This window comes from Leucopleurus acutus (assembly GCF_964270905.1).
Source record: "Leucopleurus acutus genome assembly, chromosome: 12".
Classification (NCBI taxonomy): domain Eukaryota; kingdom Metazoa; phylum Chordata; class Mammalia; order Artiodactyla; family Delphinidae; genus Leucopleurus; species Leucopleurus acutus.
The window spans coordinates 79431296-79450882 of NC_139154.1; the positions used below are offsets into that span (position 1 = coordinate 79431296).

The window sequence follows — 19587 nt, forward strand, 5'->3', positions numbered from 1 at the left end:
AAGATTAGTAGCCTCCTTAAATACTAGCAGTAACCATTTAGAAAGTGTACTTTAAAAACTGAAATCTTCAGTTGTTTCTAAGGATCCCTGGTTTCTTTCAGTAGGGAATGGTAATAAGGGTGATTGCCTTTTTGACATATTCTCTTAAATAGCTCAAAAGCACCTCAAATAGAATATGCCCCAAACCATGATTTTACCCTGATCATATATACCTCTTTCCTCTCAAAATTGGTCTTCCAGTGTACCTTGTTTTACTAGTTGCTGTAAAAGCCCCAAACATAGGTGTCATCCTTGACACCTCCTCACAGAGGTGCACACGTTGAATTCACTAACAGGTACCTCCTAAATAGGTCTTGAATCTATCCACTTCTCTCCATGACTCCATCACCAACATACTAATTGATCAACTCTCTCCCATCATAGGTTCCTGTGACATAATGTGTATCTCCTTTATAAAACTTGTCATGATTTCAGTTTAGCATCTTGGTGTGTGATTACTTCATGTCTGTTTTACTAGAAAAAAAGTTTCAGCAAACTTTTTCTGTAAAGGACCAGACAGTAAATATTTTAGGCTTTGCAGGCCCTGTGGTCTCTACTGTACCTGCTCAACTCTACTGTTGTGGCATGAAAGTACCTGTAGATAATATGCCAACAAATAAGTTTGTTCGAGTAAAACTTTATTTACAAGAACAGGTAGGTGGTGGGCCAGATTTAGTCCATGGGCTATAGTTTGCCAACCCCTGCTCTAGACTGTAAGCTCCACGAGAGGAGGGATTGTATACTCCCATTACTTACCAGAGTTTTTGGTACGTAGTAGGAACCCCAGAACTTGTTGAATGACTATGAATGAATGAGTAATTGATTCAGATAATCTCTGTGATCCTTGGTTTCCTCATGTCAGAATTTCAGTGTGTGAATAGGAGTCAAATATGATTATTCAGATGAAACTGTCAAGTAGTGTATAAATATATAAAAACAAAGAGTTCTTTAAAATCTTTTGTCAAAGAAAAAGTGAGAACCAACCTAAGAATCTTTCAAAGAAGTGGAATACTTTTGAGGAAGACAATCATGATTTCAGGGTTTCGAGAAAGGATTACAAGTTCAAGATTGACTTTTTAATTATTGGAGGCAGAAGAAGGAAATGTTAAAGATATTTTAGGTGCTAACAAAATCACAGGTGTGGTGAATGTGAAGAGCATGAACAATAAGACAACAGTGCATGGAGGGGGCAAACAAGGCAAGCGACCTCCTGGTGCAAAGGGCCATGTCAAGTTTGAACAAATAGTAATGTTAGTATAACCAAGTTTTGCTTCCTTATTCACACCCACCCAACTTTAATGATGTCATGGTTTTTCCATGTGGGAACAAGTATGACTGGTGGTGGTAGGGGAGTTCCCCCCACCATCATCTGTACTACACATATGCAAATTAGTAATATTTGTAGCAGTTGAGAAATTTTCCATAAATGACATTTTGAAACTTTTGTTAAATATTATTGTTGGTATTAAATATCTTTCTAATGAAAAAAATATGTAGTTTGATGCTTTCTTATGATGAATGATTATTATAACTTCATATGATAAGGCACAAAACATATTCCACTGCTGCTGGCCGTGAAGTCATTTGAAGTCAAAAACCAGATGTCCATGGAGTGGAGAGGTTGAGGTGTAAGAGGATTAGCAGGCACTGTAGCGAACTGCAGAGCCCCGTGTAAATGGGGCTGCAGGTGCTTAGCTCCAGCCAGGTGTTTCTGTGCCAATCTGCTGTTGCCAGACCTTTAAAATGTTCAAGAGAAGCCAGAAATCCAGAATGTTTATATGCAGTTACCTGGTTTTTAAATGTTGGTAGTCTACGCACATTTTTTAAAAATGTAGTCAACACTTTTATGAGCTCAGCAAAACTATACCTGTAGGTGTCAGCCTGTGGGCATCTTTTTACAACTTTTGCTTTACATTATCAAATGTACAGATTTTATTGATTTGATTATGAATTCGTTTAGGAGGTGAATTTTAGCTTTTTGGTGTTGCTTTCCTCTTAATCTTTGTCCACTTTGGTATATTTGATGCAGGAATATTAGTAAGATCTAACCATAAAATACTGTATGTAAAAGTGATAAAGTATACACTGCTTTTCTTTTAACAGTTCTCTTAGAAATATAGCCCCATTTTTTTATCCTCACATCTTTATCATAGCAATTGGAAATGTACTTCATGTTTTTAATATCTCCATCTGACATTATGATGACCTTTCAGTGCTGGTTATATGCTTGATTTTTGCAGTATCCTTTAATAAAACCTCATTTATGTGTCCTTGTATTCAGCTATAAGGAAATTTGAAAGTTCTGTGTTTTCCTTCTAGTTTTCAAAATTTGGGTATTCGATGTGTAAAAAAAAAAGAAGTAAAAGAAGCTATTATTTCAAGAATAAGGGCAGGAATCAATCCTTTCAATGGTAAGTATGTTTGATTTAATTAATTCTATTATTTGGATATTGACTTATTGTGATAAATGATTTCTATTTGTATCTTCAACCTGTGCTTTAAAAGCTGTCTTAAGTTCTGTGTTAACTTATATACTTGTCTTACACCTGTAAATGAGGATTGAAGTATATTTAAAATGCTTCAGTATTGAAAAAAAAAATCTTATTCACACAAGGCTTTCTACTATCAGTGAAGAGTTTCATTGTTTTCTATAAGAAAACCCTCTCAAAAATATTCTGATTCTTTTGGAATGTGGCCTTCCTTTTGCCACTCCAGCAGATAATATATACTCCCCCCTCTGAATATTGAATAGGCACTGTGGTTATAAGGTATTGGAGTGCATTTAACTCAAGGGCATATTCAACAGTGAAACTTAAACTAATCCCAATGTGGAAGTAGTATAGAAATAGTAGAGGCTATACAAAATATTTTCATAGTATATTTGTGTGTACGGCTAGATATTTACTGTTCAGTGGATTTTGTTGGGGATGGCACTGTCTGGTGTAGCACCTGGTAATGATGCCACAATTGCTACAGAATAGGTGAGGGCTATATTTCTTGAATAGAAAAATGACTACCAAGCTGACACCCTACACTACAGTGGTCTCCATTGTAAAGTCATCTGCAGCCACTTAAATCTGCATGATTCAGGTATTGAACAACTATAAAATTTTCAAAGAATAGATTTCTTTGTCATATTTAAGATATCCTTATATTGTTAGTTTGTGTTTTTTGTGGTAGTTTAAAAATAATTTCAGGGATATGATGATAATTTAAAGAATATCCTCATAGACAAGTAGTGTTTTTATGAATTATAAGGTCTGCATCTCTTTTCTCTAGGTCTTTATTTTTCATACTATTTAGTATAACGCAAAAGTTCCCTTCTTTCTCTTCAGTATTACTCACTGTAAGAGACTACTGTTAAATTCGATGTAAGGTTTTCTAGAATTTTCTTTATACATGTGTCATGTATATATATACACACACATGTACTTTTTATACAAATGGAGTCATGTTACACTTCCTAATCTACTACTTCGTACTTTTCACTCAGGAATATATCTTAAACATCTTTCCATATTAGTACTTATAAATCTAGTTTACTTTTTAACAGTATTCTGTGGTTTGGGTAGGCTTTAATTTGTTTATCTAGTCATCTATTAATAAACATTTAAGTTATTTTCAATTTACTAAAAAAACTCCATTGAATATAGACTTTGAACTCTTGTGTGATTTTTTTAAAAAAAATAAATTTATTTATTTATTTATTTTTGGCTGTGTTGGGTCTTCGTTGCTGCGCGCGGGCTTTCTCTAGTTGCAGTGAGCAGGGGCTACTCTTCGTTGTGGTGTGTGGGCTTTTCATTGTGGTGGCTTCTCTCGTTGTAGAGCATGGGCTCTAGGCGCGCGGGCTTCAGTAGTAGTGGCATACAGGCTCAGTAGTTGTGGTGCATGGTCTTAGTTACTTAGTTGCTCTGCGGCATGTGGGATCTTCCCGGACCAGGGCTCAAACCTGTGTCCCCTGCATTGGCAGGCGGATTCTTAACCACTGGGCCACCAGGGAAGTCCCGCTTGTGTAATTATTTTTTTTTCCTTAAATATTTTCTATGCCTTCATTTCCTTATTTATAAAGTAGAGATAATAATAGTACCTACTTCATATGTTGTTATAAGAATTAAATGAACTAAAATATGTAAAACACTTATTATGTACTAGGAACTATTCTAAGTGCTGTATGAGTATATGTTATTAATATCATGCCTTGTTCTGGATTGGTAAAAACAAAAATCAGAAAACCCCCCAAACTTCCACAGATGGCCCATCTGCCTTTTGACTCCTGCATTTTCCGTTTTAATGCCCTTTCCACTGGAGTCAGGAGATCTGGATTTGAATTCCAGCATTGCCACTTGTACATGCTATGTGACTTGGGAAAGTTAAGTAACCAAAGCTTTGGTTTTCTCTTCTGTAAAGCAGAGATTAAATAAAATAGTGTACATAAAGTACTTAACATTTACTCCTTGACATACAAATAATACTTAATAAATGGTAGCTATTATTTATAATCTCCTTGTTTTATACTGCATTATCCCTGTTTCATACTATGCCTAGACTTGATGGCCAGTTTAATTTAAAAGTTGGCCTTTTACTTTAGCAATAAATCAAAATTTTAAATGAGCATACTCTTGACCCAGAAATTTTCCACTTTTGAAAATTATCCTAAGGAAATAATACCTGGTGGAGCTAGGATTTGAAAACAGGTAGCCTGGCTCTCAGGCACATTGCTTTATCTCAACTATGCTTGTTGTATTAACTGTTGTATTAACTCCCCGCCCCCACCCATTAGAATAATCTTAGAACAGTGCTTTAGCATATCATTGTGATTAAAAAGTTGCAGTGGCTCCTTAAATAGTTTAAAAACGAAATGGCCCTAAATTGGAAATCTTCCACATGTAGCTCCAACATATCTTTCCTACCTTCTTGTCCACTGCTCCTCTTCATGAACCATTCTCTATTCCAGAAAAACTGTTTTGTTCATCTACCCTGACCATCTCTCAGTCGTCTCTGTTCTTCTCACTACCATTGTAGGAATGTAAGCTTACGTCAGTTTTTAGCCTGGACTGTTATTGATAGCCTCTAAACTTGTGTTCCTGCCTCTATTCTAGATCACCCTCCAAGCAGTTTATACACGCTACATCCAAAAAGATTCTTCTGAAACCAATATGAATCAGTTCAGAACTCTGCTTATTATCCTTCAGTGACTCCACATCATCTTCACCAGTGACTCTCAATTTGAATGTGCATAGGAATCCCTTAGTACTTGATAAAAATGTAGAATCCAGGCCACATTTCCCCTAATTTGATAGGTCTGATGTGGGGCCTTGGGCTCTGCATTTTAAGAAGCCTCTAGATCCGTGTTTCTTAACTGCAACTCACAGTAGGAAATAGATTTTATTTGTCTACTCAATACATACACATGCACACGTACACACATAGATAAAAAACTATTCTTACTACATGCAGTATACTCTCTAATCCATTCCTTTCCATTTGATTTTTTTTTTTAAAGAAAATGCATGTCCAACCCAGTAAATTAATTTTATGACCAATGGGTCCTAAACTCTTAGTACATGCAGTATGCTTTCTATTCTATTCAATTCCATTTCGTTTTCTTTTTTTTTAAGACAATGCTTAATGAAGCCACTAAATTAATTTTATGACCATTGGGTCTCAAACTACAATTTGAAAATCCCTGCCCTAGATGATTCTAATGCAAGTGATCCATGGACCACACTTTGAGAAACCCTGATATACTTGCTAGATTCAGTTTCTCAAGCATGGCATTTAAAGCCCTTCATAATCTGATCCTTGTTTTCCATTCCAGCGTCATTTCTAGCTGTCATCCTCTGCCTCAACTTCCTGTCCGTCCTTCCCCTAGCACTGAGTGTACACATGCCATCTGAACTTTTGGCCATTCTGAATTACTTGTCATGTTGGAAGAGCCATATTTTTTCTTGCTACTGTGTTCTTATACGTGCAGTTCCTAGCATGAAATACCTTAATCTACATGGTGAATTCTTTCTGCTCATCCCTCAAGTTTAAGGGACACTTCTTTCAAGCTATCTGTGACCTTCTCAGAGCAAAGTATTGTTTTCCCAAAGTGCTGTACATATTCTAATATGGTTAATCCCCCTGAAAAAACTCAAAACCCTAAAAACTAATTAAAATAATCTGAACTCAGCTATAGACCTTTCTTGGTTGTTTATTCTATGCTATTTTTAGGATATACTGTTAAATTCTACCACTTATATAGGAATTTGTCAGAGCTGAACTGACACTTTTTTATAGATGTATCACTTAACACAGGAAAATTATACTGGTAAAGATAACAAGATACTAGCCGACTTTGTGTTATATCTTTATGATATATAGAAACAATGGAATTGGAAATGTTTAGCAGAATAGGGTCTACAAATTCTGGTCTATAGACTATCTCATTATGACAGTCTGTTCCCTAAAGATCAAATATGTGAAAATGCAAAGACTATTAAAAATTATTTTTACTTTGCATGTATCTAGGATGTTTTAAGGCGAGTCCTTATCTTTCTTGCCATTAGTTCTTTAAAACAGGAACTGTCTCTTGCAGATAGGGACATATAACAGTCAAGTAGTATTAAACTTGAGGCTTCACGTAAAATACCTGTTCAAATTATCTAATAACGTGCTGAAGTCTAAATTGTGTGAGGAATTTATTTAAGGGCTCCATTATCAAATTTTAACAGTGTCCATTTAGCTGGCACCAAAAAAATGTCAGTTGGACTTCATAGGGGACTCTTACTGCAAAAGCAGGGAAAAAATTTTTAATTGTCACTTTCTAACTATGTATTTAATGACATATAAGGAATTCTAATATTCAGTGATTAAAATCCATAAGATTTTTACAATAAAGTATTTGCAATTCTGTTTTATTAGTCACTTTACTTTTTTTCCATGTACAGAGGACATTGAGTTTTTGTGAGAGCACAAAGGCTGTTTTGCAGTTGGGTTTGGGGGGATTATTTTATTTTGGTAGTCTGAAAGAGAATACAGTTTAAAAAGACAGGTAGTCTCTTAACAGATTCTTGTCTCTAAAAGTCTGGTTTAATACAAGAAAATAAGAGCCTTTCCTCACCACTTAAAACTTAAAGCCTAAACAGCAAGAAGAAAAAAAAGCTCTTGTGTACTTCATTATCCTTCATTGCAGTCATTTTAGAAAGCCTTCTTTATTACGCTGTGCAGAACTTGGGGCACTTTTATGCCTTCAGTACTCCTTGAACATACTCCCATTATAACACTTTGCACGTTACATTATGTAATTTTAGTCTATGCATCTGTTTCTCATCCAGACACTAATCTCACTAAGGGCAGGCTGTCGTTTCATATCTCTGTCTAGCATTTGTTTTAGCACATAATAGAAGCCCAATAAATACGTTGAAAGAATGAGTAATTAATGATAGACTGCTATGACCATTTACCTTTTGCCTGGCACACAAGCGCTTAAATGTTAGCTTTTATTATAACTATACATTTTAAGTAACAGAAATTAAAAGAATTATAACTAAACTTTGTTTTTTTCCCCTTAAATAAGACATAGCTCTTAAAATTGTTAATCTATATACTGTACATTTTTGCCCTGTTAATTACTTTTTAAATTTTAGTAATATTTAGCAATAATTAAAATTTTAGAAAAGTCACATCTCTAGAGCTAGTAGGTGTTATAATTGATTTAAAAAATTTAATCCCTACTTTGAAAACAAATAAATCATGATCATATCTTTTTCATAAAAATGAAATTCTTATTGCATATACACTGCTCTTAGGACTAAGGAGTGACATTTATTGCTAAAGATAGATTAAGGAGAATAATTGTTACCTTGTATGTATCTTTTTGATCACATATAAAGGGAAATTTTAAACTAGTTTAAGAGAAATTTAAGAGAATTTGATTGGTCTCATGCTTTCTTTTGCTAGATTTTTCAACTATCATTTTTCACATTGCAGAATTTTAAAAATAAGACATTCTGTATCATGCTATATATTTAAAAGCCTACTGCAAGCATTATCTAAGTGGAGGAAACATCCAGAGCATTCACTTTAAAGTTAGGAATGAGAAAAGGATGTGCACTCTTGCCACTTCTATTCCACATTGTACTGGAGATTGTAACCAGTGCACAGAGCTGATCAAAAATGAAGAAATAAAACTGTAATTATTGGAAGCTATTATTTACAGTGAAAACTCGAAAGGATATACAGATTATTAATATAATGTTTAAAAGGGTGAATGCATTGTACAATTAACATACAAAATTCAGTTACATTTCTATACATCAGCAGCAAATAATTAAAGAAAATATTGTCAGAAAATATAAAATACCTAGCAACAACTCTAAGAAATGATGATCAAGATTTCTTTAGAGAAAATTATAAAATTTTATTATGAGATAATAGAGAACACCTAAATAGATGGAGAGGTCTATCATATTCTTTAATATCAATATTATAAACATTGCATTTTTTCCCAAATTAATATATGGGTTCAGTGAAATTCCAAACAGCTCCCAACAAGATTTTTCACTAAAGTGATAAGATGATTCTGAACAGGAAAAGGAGGATAATTTATAGAGGAGGAATAGTGATGAAAAACTGACCTTATCAGATATTAGGGTTTATTCTGAAGAAATACTTATGAGATATTAGGGTTTCTTATGAATAAGTACTAATTAAGTAATATTGGGGTAACAATAGGCAAATTGACCAGTGGAGTAAAATTGAGAGCCCAGAAACAGACTTAAGAAAATATGAAACTTTAGTAAATGACAGTGGTGGCATGTCAGATCAAGAGAAAGGGAGGAAATATTTGATAAGCAAAGCTGGAAAAAATGATTAAGTTGGATTCCCACCTCTCGCCATATATAAAAATCAGCTTTCAAATGGATTAAAGACTTTAATGTAAATCAACACTTAGAAAACTCTTAGTATAAAATATTGGTAAATAGATTTTAGTCCTTGGTTTATATAGAAAGACAAGACACAAAGTGTTTCCTATAAAACAGTTGATAAATCTGATGACGTTTAAAATTTCAGTTTACTGTATTTTTCAGTTCTAGAATTTTGTTTGGTTCCTTTTCCAATAGTTTCAAGTACTCTACTAAACTCTCAATATTGTCTTTAACTCCTTACATTTATTAAGTGTAGTTATTTTAAATCATGTATCTGAAAACTTCATTATTTGGAACCTTTGTGGTCTGTTTCTGTAGTCTGTTGTTTTTCTTTTCTTTAAAAAAAAATTACTTTGTCTCTTCTTATGCCTGCTTATTTAAAATAGAATACCAGTCATCCTATATGCAAAGTTGTTTAGGTCCAGGGTGTTTTCTCCCTTCAGAAGACTTTGTTGTGGTGGGTGGCTTGTCACACTAGCAGTCCCAGATCATCTAAAATTAGTGAATGATTTAGGTGAGGTCTGGTATCTCTGCATCCAGTTCACCCTTACTCCTAGGGTATAGCTCCCCCAGAGCCCCAACCAAAGCACTGGGCATTTATCAGATTCTCCATCCTTAGCAGACCCTGAACTCCTTTATTTTTTGCCTGTAGTCTATTGAGAGTTCAACTTGGTTTCTCATCGTCTTAGATACCTCTTACAAAATTGGCAAGCTATATCTGGAAAAAAGAGTCCTCTTACTCTGAACTTACCTCTCTGGGTTTCTGTGATATTGTGATTTATAATAAATATATCTTCATTCCCATTCCTGGTTTATTAACGAGTTTATTTTTCTTTTATGTGCTATTTTAAAAGATTTTAAATAAACTTTTCTTGAGGTCTCATTTACATACAGTAGGATCCACCCAGATATATGTAACACCACCACAATCAAGATAAGGAATATTTCTACTACTGCCACTATTAACTACAAAATTTCGTTGTCCACTTCCTGGTCAATTCCCTCTCCCATCTCTGGCTCCAGTCAGCTATTAATTTGCTTTCTGTTGCCATCAATTAATCTTTTCTAGAATTTTCATATAAATGGATCATGTGGTATATATTTTATATCTAGTTCCTTTTGCTCACATAATGTTTTCGAGATGCGTACATTTTTGCGTATATATCCATAGTTCTTTTTTATTGTATAGCTGTCACAGTTTATCCATTCACATAGGTTTGTTTTTAAACTTGTCAGTTTATTTTTGTGTTTATTGATTACTCATCTTTGGAATTGGGAAACACTAATGTCTTCACCTCTAAATTTATAATGCTATAAAAAATTATTTTGAAGAGGTAGATCTCTCATTGCATACCTAATTGTGCCAGGAGAGTATGCTGCTGTGGTACAGGTGTTTGTATCATAACATTTGACCTTTTAGTTGTACAAATATGTTTTTGTAGGCTCTTTGAAATGCTAGGCTTAAGATTGCTGACAATGGAATAATTTCTAATGTTGTGATAGCTACTGAGTGTAGTTTAAAAAAAAAACAGTCAAAAGTACATATGGAGGTTCCTTAAAAAACTAAAAATAGAACTACCATATGACCCAGCAATCCCACTGCTGGGCATATACCCTGAGAAAACCATAATTCAAAACGAGTCATGTACCAAAATGTTAAGTATGGAAACACAAAAGACCCCGAATAGCCAAAGCAATCTTGAGAACGAAAAACGGAGCTGGAGGAATCAGGCTCCATGACTTCAGACTATACTACAAGGCTACAGTAATCAAGACAGTATGGTACTGGCACAAAAACAGAAAGATAGATCAATGGAACAGGATAGAAAGCCCAGAGATAAACCCACGCACATATGGTCACCTTATCTTTGATAAAGGATGCAGGAATGTACAGTGGAGAAAGGACAGCCTCTTCAATAAGTGGTGCTGGGAAAACTGGACAGGTACATGTAAAAGTATGAGATTAGAACACTCCCTAACACCATACACAAAAATAAGCTCAAAATGGATTAAAGACCTAAATGTAAGGCCAGAAACTATCAAACTCTTAGAGGAAAACATAGGCAGGACACTGTATGACATAAATCACAGCAAGATCCTTTTTGACCCACTTCCTAGAGAAATGGAAATAAAAACAAAAATAAACAAATGGGGGCTTCCCTGGTGGCGCAGTGGTTGAGAGTCCGCCTGCTGATGCAGAGGACGCGGGTTCATGCCCCGGTCCGGGAGGATCCCACGTGCCGCGGAGTGGCTGGGTCTGTGGGCCATGGCCACTGGGCCTGCGCATCCGGAGCCTGTGCTCTGCAGCGGGAGGGGCCGTGGCAGTGAGAGGCCCACGTACCACAAAAAAATTAAAAAAAAATAGAAAAATGGGACCTAATGAAACTTCAAAGCTTTTGCACAGAAAGGAAACCATAAACAAGACCAAAAGACAACCCTCAGAATGGGAGAAAATATTTGCAAATGAAGCAACTGACAAAGGATTAATCCCCAAAATTTACAAGCAGCTCATGCAGCTCAATAACAAAAAACCAAACAACCCAATCCAAAAATGGGCAGAAGACCTAAATAGACATTTCTCCAAAGAAGATACACAGATTGCCAACAAACACATGAAAGAATGCTCAACATCATTAATCATTAGAGAAATGCAAATCAAAACTACAATGAGATATCATCTCACACCAGTCAGAATGGCCATCATCAAAAAATCTAGAAACAATAAATGCTGGAGAGGGTGTGGAGAAAAGGAAACACTCTTGCACTGCTGGTGGGAATGTGAATTGGTACAGCCAGTATGGAGAACAGTATGGCGGTTCCTTAAAAAACTACAAAGAGAACTACCATATGACCCAGCAATCCCACTACTGGGCATATACCCTGAGAAAACCATAATTCAAAAATAGTCATATACCAAAATGTTCATTGCAGCTCTATTTACAATAGCCAGGAGATGGAAGCAACCTAAGTGTCCATCATCGGATGAATGGATAAAGAAGATGTGGCACATATATACAATGGAATATTACTCAGCCATAAAAAGAAACGAAGCTGAGTTATTTGTAGTGAGGTGGATGGACCTAGAGTCTGTCATACAGAGTGAAGTAAGTCAGAAAGAGAAAGACAAATACCGTATACTAACACATATATATGGAATCTAAGGGAAAAAAATGTCATGAAGAACCTAGGGATAAGATGGGAATAAAGACACAGACCTACTAGAGAATGGACTTGAGGATATGGGGAGGGGGAAGGGTGAGCTGTGACAAAGCGAGAGAGAGGCATGGACATATATACACTACCAAATGTAAAATGGATAGCTAGTGGGAAGCAGCCGCATAGCACAGGGAGATCGGCTTGGTGCTTTGTGACCGCCTAGAGGGGTGGGATAAGGGAGGGTGGGAAGGAGGGAGATGCGAGAGGGAGGAGATATGGGAACATATGTGTATGTGTAACTGATTCACTTTGTTATAAAGCAGAAACTAACACACCATTGTAAAGCAATTATACTCCAATAAAGATATAAAAAAAAGATGTTAAAAGAAGATAAATAAATAAATGTATGTATGTATGTATGTATGTATGTATGTAATAGGACTAAATACTGCAAGTAAAAGATCAATATTATCAGACTAGATTTAAAAAAAAAAAGGTACATTGTCATTTTTATTAGTTATTGCTAATTGTAAAGAATTGGGGTTTTGGCCTTCCGTGTTGGTGCAGTGGTTAAGAATCCGCCTGCCAATGCAGGGGACACGGGTTCGAGCCCTGGTCTGGGAAGATCCCACATGCCGCAGAGCAGCTAAGCCTGTGTGCCACAACTACTGAGCCTGCGCTCTAGAGCCCACGAACCACTACTGAGCCCGCGTGCCACAACTACTGAAGCCCGCGTGCCTAGAGCCCATGCTCCACAACAAGAGAAGCCACTGAAATGAGAAGGCCGCACACCGCAACGAAGAGTGGCCCCCACTCGCCGCAACTAGAGAAAGCCTGTGTGCAGCAATGAAAACCCAACACAGCCAAAAATAAATAAATTAATTAATTAAAAAAAAAAAAGAATTGGGGTTTTAACTGTTTTCAAACTTAGTGTTTCAAATTTCAATACTTTCTGAAAACTAAAAATGTTCATATAATTTAATATGTGTATTTCATGCTTTTTAAAAATACGGCTATGTTAGTTATGGTTGATTGCTGCACCTTATAGTATCTTTGAAAAGGCAGTAATATTCTCCTTTGGAACTGGATTTCTTTTAAATAGCAATTTAACAAACTGTCATTATATTCTGTAATAAAGAATGTTTAAAAACTTTTTTTTCAGAACTGTAAAATTTTCCTGCTGTAGCTTTTTTTTTTTTTTAAGCAAACCTAGTTTGCACATAAAACTTCTTATGGAAACTAGCTGACTTACCTCCTCTAGTATCCTCTTGGTATTTAATCCCTAAAATATTGATCTAAGTTTTTGTAGATATTCCTGTGTATGTCATTTTTATGCAAAACATATGTAAAATTTTCTAATAGAGTTCAGTTTTTAAGAGCATAGGCTCTGGATTCAGTGGCCTGAGTCTGAATTCTTCTGTGCCACTTCTTAGCTGTGAAATGTTGGACAAGTAATTTAATTTAATTTTTTTTTTTTTTAGTAAATTGATTTATTTTGGCTGCGTTGCTGCATGAGGGCTTTCTCTAGTTGCGGCGAGCGGGGGCTACTCTTCGTTGTGGTGCACAGGCTTCTCATTGCAATGGCTTCTCTTGTTGTGGAGCACAGGCTCTAGGCTCACGGGCTTCAGTAGTAGTGGCTCGCAGGCTCTAGAGTGCAGGCTCAGTAGTTTGGCTCATGGGCTTAGTTGCTCCGCAGCATGTGGGATCTCCCCAGACCAGGGATCGAACCTGTGTTTCTTGCATTGGCAGGCAGATTCTTAACCACTGCGCCACCTGGGAAGTCCCAATTTCATTTCTTTAAAATCAGTTCCTCATCTGTAAAATGGAGTAATTCTTATATAGATTTTGGAGATAATTTACAGAGTCCTTAATACATGACTGGACTAAATACATATTTGTTGAATTAATGAATGAATGCCTATTCTCTATTGTGTATAACCTGCAACCATTTTTGTAAAAATTTGATTTATGTCAAGTTCGGATTCTGCTCTAAATTTCACATGACTGGGGTAGTTACTTCCTGACCATGGTCATAACTTAACAAATTATGTTGGATAGTGACTATATGATGAAAAGGTTAAAAAGCAGTCTTGAGATTGTGTACCATTCTATTTTTGTTAGGACAGATTTGGATGCTACTAAAGGTTATAGGCTATATTGGGCAGGGAGGAGGACTTAGCAGGATTTTAGTTCTATGTGACTATTCTGTATTCTTAAAAATATATATACTTTTCAGTCTCTGAGCAAGAGCTGCTTGATATTGAAGACTGTGACCTCAATGTCGTGAGATTATGTTTTCAAGTTTTCCTCCCTGACGAACGTGGTAATTTGACAACTGCTCTACGTCCTATTGTCTCTAACCCAATTTATGACAACCGTAAGTAATTTATTTTCTTGTATTTGTAGGCTTAGCTCTTTAAAATGATTTTTTAAAGTTTTTTTGTAATTAGAAAAAGTGTTCATTATAGGAAAAATTCAAACATTACGGGGTAGACGTTATTTATCTGAAGTAGATAATGAGGAGAGTAAACCTCCTATACATCTCATCCTCCAAAGATATTTCACCGGCTTCTTCTTCATATATATACAAATACCTCGTTTCATCATCATCACCATCATTCACACAATATATTTTTGGCAACTTTTTGAAAAATCGTCATTGATTTTTTTTTTTTAACTTTTTTTTTTCTCCTCTTAGCAACATATCTTGAACCTCTTTACCTTTCAGGTACCTTATTCTTTTCGGTAGCTGCATATTTCCGTATATCATAATTTTACTAAATCATTACCCTATTACAAGACATTTGGTTTGTTTCCTTCTCAGTTCTTTTCTTTTTGCTTTAGCAAATTGTTTTGCAGTAAATATCCCACATGTGCATATCTTGTGCAAATGTCTCTAGCATAAATTTGTAGAAATGTTGGCAAATGCTAGATCAAAGGATATGGATATTTATAGTGTTAAAAGATTATGAAATTGCCCTCAAATATTTGTGTGTTTGTATGCTCTTATATATGCACCCACCAGTGGTGTATGACTATACCAGTTTTACATGTAGAAGGATAGTGGGACATAGAACTATAAAGGTAAATCAGAATATCCTCATCATGGAGAGCTTTGAATGCCAGGGAATTATTGGAATAATGTTGACCAGATAATAGGAAGCATGAAAACTGCATTGCCACAGGGTTATGGTCATGATTTAAAAAGACTAATCTGATGACAGTGTATAGGATGGATAGGACGAATCAGAATTTAGAAGCAAGGAGATTTAATTAGAGGACATGTCATTGCCTAGAAATGAAGTCATAACACTCTAAACCAGGGGACAGATGTGGATGATTAAGGTATTGAGTGCCCTTAATTTATTTATACTCTAAAGCTTTTATCTATCCTGTAAGTTGTTTTCCTAAAATTCTCCATCAGAAAGGAATAAGACATATTACTAAGGTAGCAACCCATTAAAAATATCCTTTATATTTAGGTGCTCCTAATACTGCAGAATTAAGGATCTGTCGTGTAAACAAGAACTGTGGAAGTGTCAGAGGAGGAGATGAAATATTTCTACTCTGTGACAAAGTTCAGAAAGGTATTTTTTTGTTGTTTCATTGAATTCAGAATATATTTTAGATTGATAGATACATTTTACTTTCTTTTCCCATTGTTACTTGCTTTCGTATTCACTAGATGACATAGAAGTTCGGTTTGTGTTGAACGATTGGGAAGCAAAAGGTATCTTTTCACAAGCTGATGTACACCGTCAAGTAGCCATTGTTTTCAAGACTCCACCATATTGCAAAGCTATAACGGAACCGGTAACAGTAAAAATGCAGTTGCGAAGACCTTCTGACCAGGAAGTTAGTGAATCTATGGATTTTAGATATCTGCCAGACGAAAAAGGTATGACTTTTTCATGGTAATGTTTTATATATTTCTTGAAGTTAGTCCTGCTAAGAACATTTTCTTGTAAGATACACTTGAATACAGTTGTGTTTATTCATAATTTATGTTTCTTTTCCTGAAAGTTTTTGGTTGATTTTTGACTGATCTTTGTGATCTTTGAAGCTCTTCCTTAGGAAAGGTATCTGGAATAATTTCAAAGTATTCTAAACTGTTTATCAAAATTTGTTTTACATTTGAGATTCTATTTTGGTCCTTATTGTGCCCTCTTGATAGATGGCATACTTGCCACTCAGAAAGTGGTCTCCATTTCGGTCCTTATCTGCCATTATTGCATTAATTGACATTGGTGACTTGTAGGTGTTATAAGAAAACAAGATGAATATTATAAACTATTTTTTACTAAGAAAAATATCCTTTATTACTGACTTGGGATGTAGTTTGTGACACTTATAAATCCATCTTATGTACATTTATTTAAAGCATTTTCTATGTAGGAGTAAAACATCTGTATATTTATTAAAGGAGAGGAAGCATAATCCCATGATGAATCACGTTTTCTCGGTTTCTGTCTAACCAGATACATATGGCAATAAAGCAAAGAAACAAAAAACAACTCTCCTTTTCCAGAAACTGTGGCAGGATTGTGGTAAGAATATTTTGTCATTGTTGTTCTTAATAAATTTATTTATTTATTTTTGGCTGCATTTGTCTTCGTTGCTGCCCGTGGGCTTTCTCTAGTTGCGGCGAGTGGGGGCTACTCTTCGTTGCAATGCGCGGGCTTCTCATTGCAGTGGCTTCTCTTGTTGCAGAGCACAGCCTCTAGGTGCACGGGCTTCAGTAGTTGTGGCATGCAGCCTCAGTAGTTGTGGCTCGCGGGCTCTAGAGCGCAGGCTCCGTAGTCGTGGCGCATGGGCTTATTTCCTCCACGGCATGTGGGATCTTCCCAGACCAGGGCTTGAACCTGTGTCCCCTGCCTTGGCAGGTGGATTCTTCACCACCGCTCCACTAGGGAGGTCCCTGAACATTTTGGATTGATTTGTATTTAAGTAAATTTGTTTTGTTTTGTTTTGTTTTGCTTTATTCAGTTTTTCAAATTTTAACTGATATACTGTTGTTTTTCAAATTACATTTAATAATGGAAAAAATTTATCATAGGAGTTAATTTTCCTGAAAGACCTAGACCTAGTCCCTTAGGATCAACTGGAGAAGGAAGATTCATCAAAAAAGGTATTTTATTCCCTATAGAGTATTCCTTGTGATTAGAGAGACCAGTGCTTTGCACAGTATATTGGAATTCCATTCTTAGGAATGAAAACTGCCTCTTTGATTTATTCCACTCCTACATACTTTTTATGCTATGAATATTGAATGAATTGATCTCAGCTTCCGAAAGACCTGTTGGCAACTATGATTATGTTTTGGGGATTTATTGTTTGAGAAATTACATTTCATTCATATGGTGGTAATTTTACTAATTACAGTGTGTCATGGAAGAAATGATTTCGATCTGGCCAGTTGCCTATCTTTATTTATTTATTTGTAAAATTTTACTGGAACACAGCTCATTTGATTGCATATTGTCTATGATTGCTTTTCTTGTACTATAGCAGCAGAGTTGAGTAGTTCCAACAGAGGTTATATGGCCCACAAAGTCTAAAATACTTACTCTCTGGCCCTTTATGGAAAAAAAAGTTGCCAAATTCTGGTTTAGATCATTCAACCAGGGTTAATTAGAAGACTTTTTTTCTTTTTACATTCTTAAATCAGAGCTTTTTCTTGGTTTAATATGTACAGCAGTCATATAACATGTAAATAAATACAGACTCGTTCATTTTTTTTCTGACTGGGAATTTTGTAGTACCTTAGAGTGAGTAGTATCTTAATATAGCTTGGAAATTTATGTAGATTTTTAAGTCATCCCTAATGAATGTTTCCTCCATCCCTCCATATTCTCCTAAAGAGGAGAATATGAAATGATTTTGAATATTTAGAGGCCCATTAACTGAAATTCTGATATTTATCTTTCACATTTCAAAAATACCTTTATAGAGCCTCAGAAGCTAGATTTCCACATTTAACTGGAGTGAAATTTTCAATGCCAAAGTAACTTACCAAAATTATTTTATAGGTATTTGTAAAACAATTAGTATTAAAGAATTCAATTTTGGACTCGTAATAATTTTTAGTGCTATTTAACATTTCTATTTGAAGCGTTACATTGGTTTCCTTTAAAATTTTTTATGTGTTTATGTAATTTTAATTTAGAAGTAATGCTTTTTATAATTTTGTTCATTTCCGTTTTGTACAAATACATTTCCTACCCCACAGAACCAGTCTTGTTTTCGCATGGTGCAGTTTTGACAGAAACATCCGGGCCAGTTTCAAGTCAAGCAGAATCCTACTATTCCTCATCTGCGCCCATCTCCAGTGCATTGCCACATCATGCTTCAGCCATACCCCCAATGGTACCTCAGCCTTCTTCAAGCTGGTCATCAGTGGCCCACGCCACCTCACGTTCAGTCAATACAAATTCACTGAGTAGTTTTTCGACAGGGACACTTTGCTCTAATTCACAAGTTATCCCACCATTCCTGGAAATGTCTGTTGTGAGTGATTTGAATGTGTCTAATGCTTGCATTTATAACAATACTAATGACATAGGCAGAATGGAAGCATCATCCGTGTCACCAGCTGACTTATATGGTATTTCTGATGCCAGCATGCTGCCTAATTGCCCTGTGAACATGATAACGCCCAGTAATGACAGCATGAGGGAGACTGATAATCCAAGACTTGTGAGCATGAATCTTGAAAATCCTGCTTGTACTTCAGTGTTAGACCCAAGAGACTTAAGACAGCTCCATCAGATGTCCTCTTCCAGGATGTCAGCAGTCGCCAGTTCTAGTACTACTGCTTTTGTTTCACAGTCAGAGGCATTTGAGGGATCTGACTTTAATTGTGCAGATAACAGTATGATAAATGAGTCAGGACCATCAAACGGTACTAATCCAAACAGTCATAGTTTTGTTCAAAATAGTCAGTATTCAGGTATTGGCAGTATGCAGAATGAACAATTGAGTGACTCATTTGCATTCGAATTTTTTCAGGTTAACTTGTAAGATATAAATGGTGATTGAAGAATTAAATCCCTTTAAAGGTAACCCTTTTGATATTACCTTTATAAATACAACATTATATATTTCTCTAAGACTATACTACAGTATATCGTGGACCCTTGAACAACACGGGTGTGAACTGTGCGGGCAGGTCCAGTTAATACTCACATTTTCTTCACTAAATATGTAGTGCAGTACTACACGATTTGAGGTTGGTTGAATTCATGGATGCAGAAGACATCCATGGAGACAGAGGGCCGACTGTACGTTTTTTTTTTTTTTTTGGCGGTACGCGGGCCTCTCACTGCTGTGGCCTCTCCCGTTGCGGAGCACAGGCTCCGGACGCGCAGGCTCAGCGGCCATGGCTCACGGGCCCAGCCGCTTCGCGGCATGTGGGATCCTCCCGGACCGGGGCACAAACCCGTGTCCCCTGCATCGGCAGGCGGACTCTCAACCACTGCGC

At 35.9% G+C, this 19587-nt stretch overlaps 1 protein-coding gene across 1 annotated transcript in view; it reads left to right on the plus strand.

Annotated features, from left to right (window-relative positions):
- The window catches only part of REL (REL proto-oncogene, NF-kB subunit), a gene marked incomplete at its 3' end in the record, with an annotated part of 32993 nt that extends 13866 nt beyond the window's left edge, over window positions 1–19127 (plus strand). The window contains exons 4-10 of the mRNA XM_082851363.1: window positions 2359–2450; window positions 14344–14484; window positions 15590–15694; window positions 15793–16005; window positions 16586–16654; window positions 17164–17235; window positions 18337–19127. Coding sequence (XP_082707489.1) covers window positions 2359–2450; window positions 14344–14484; window positions 15590–15694; window positions 15793–16005; window positions 16586–16654; window positions 17164–17235; window positions 18337–19127 — 1483 coding nt within the window. The remainder of the gene's footprint in view (window positions 1–2358; window positions 2451–14343; window positions 14485–15589; window positions 15695–15792; window positions 16006–16585; window positions 16655–17163; window positions 17236–18336) is intronic.
- Window positions 19128–19587: the final 460 nt, after the last annotated feature.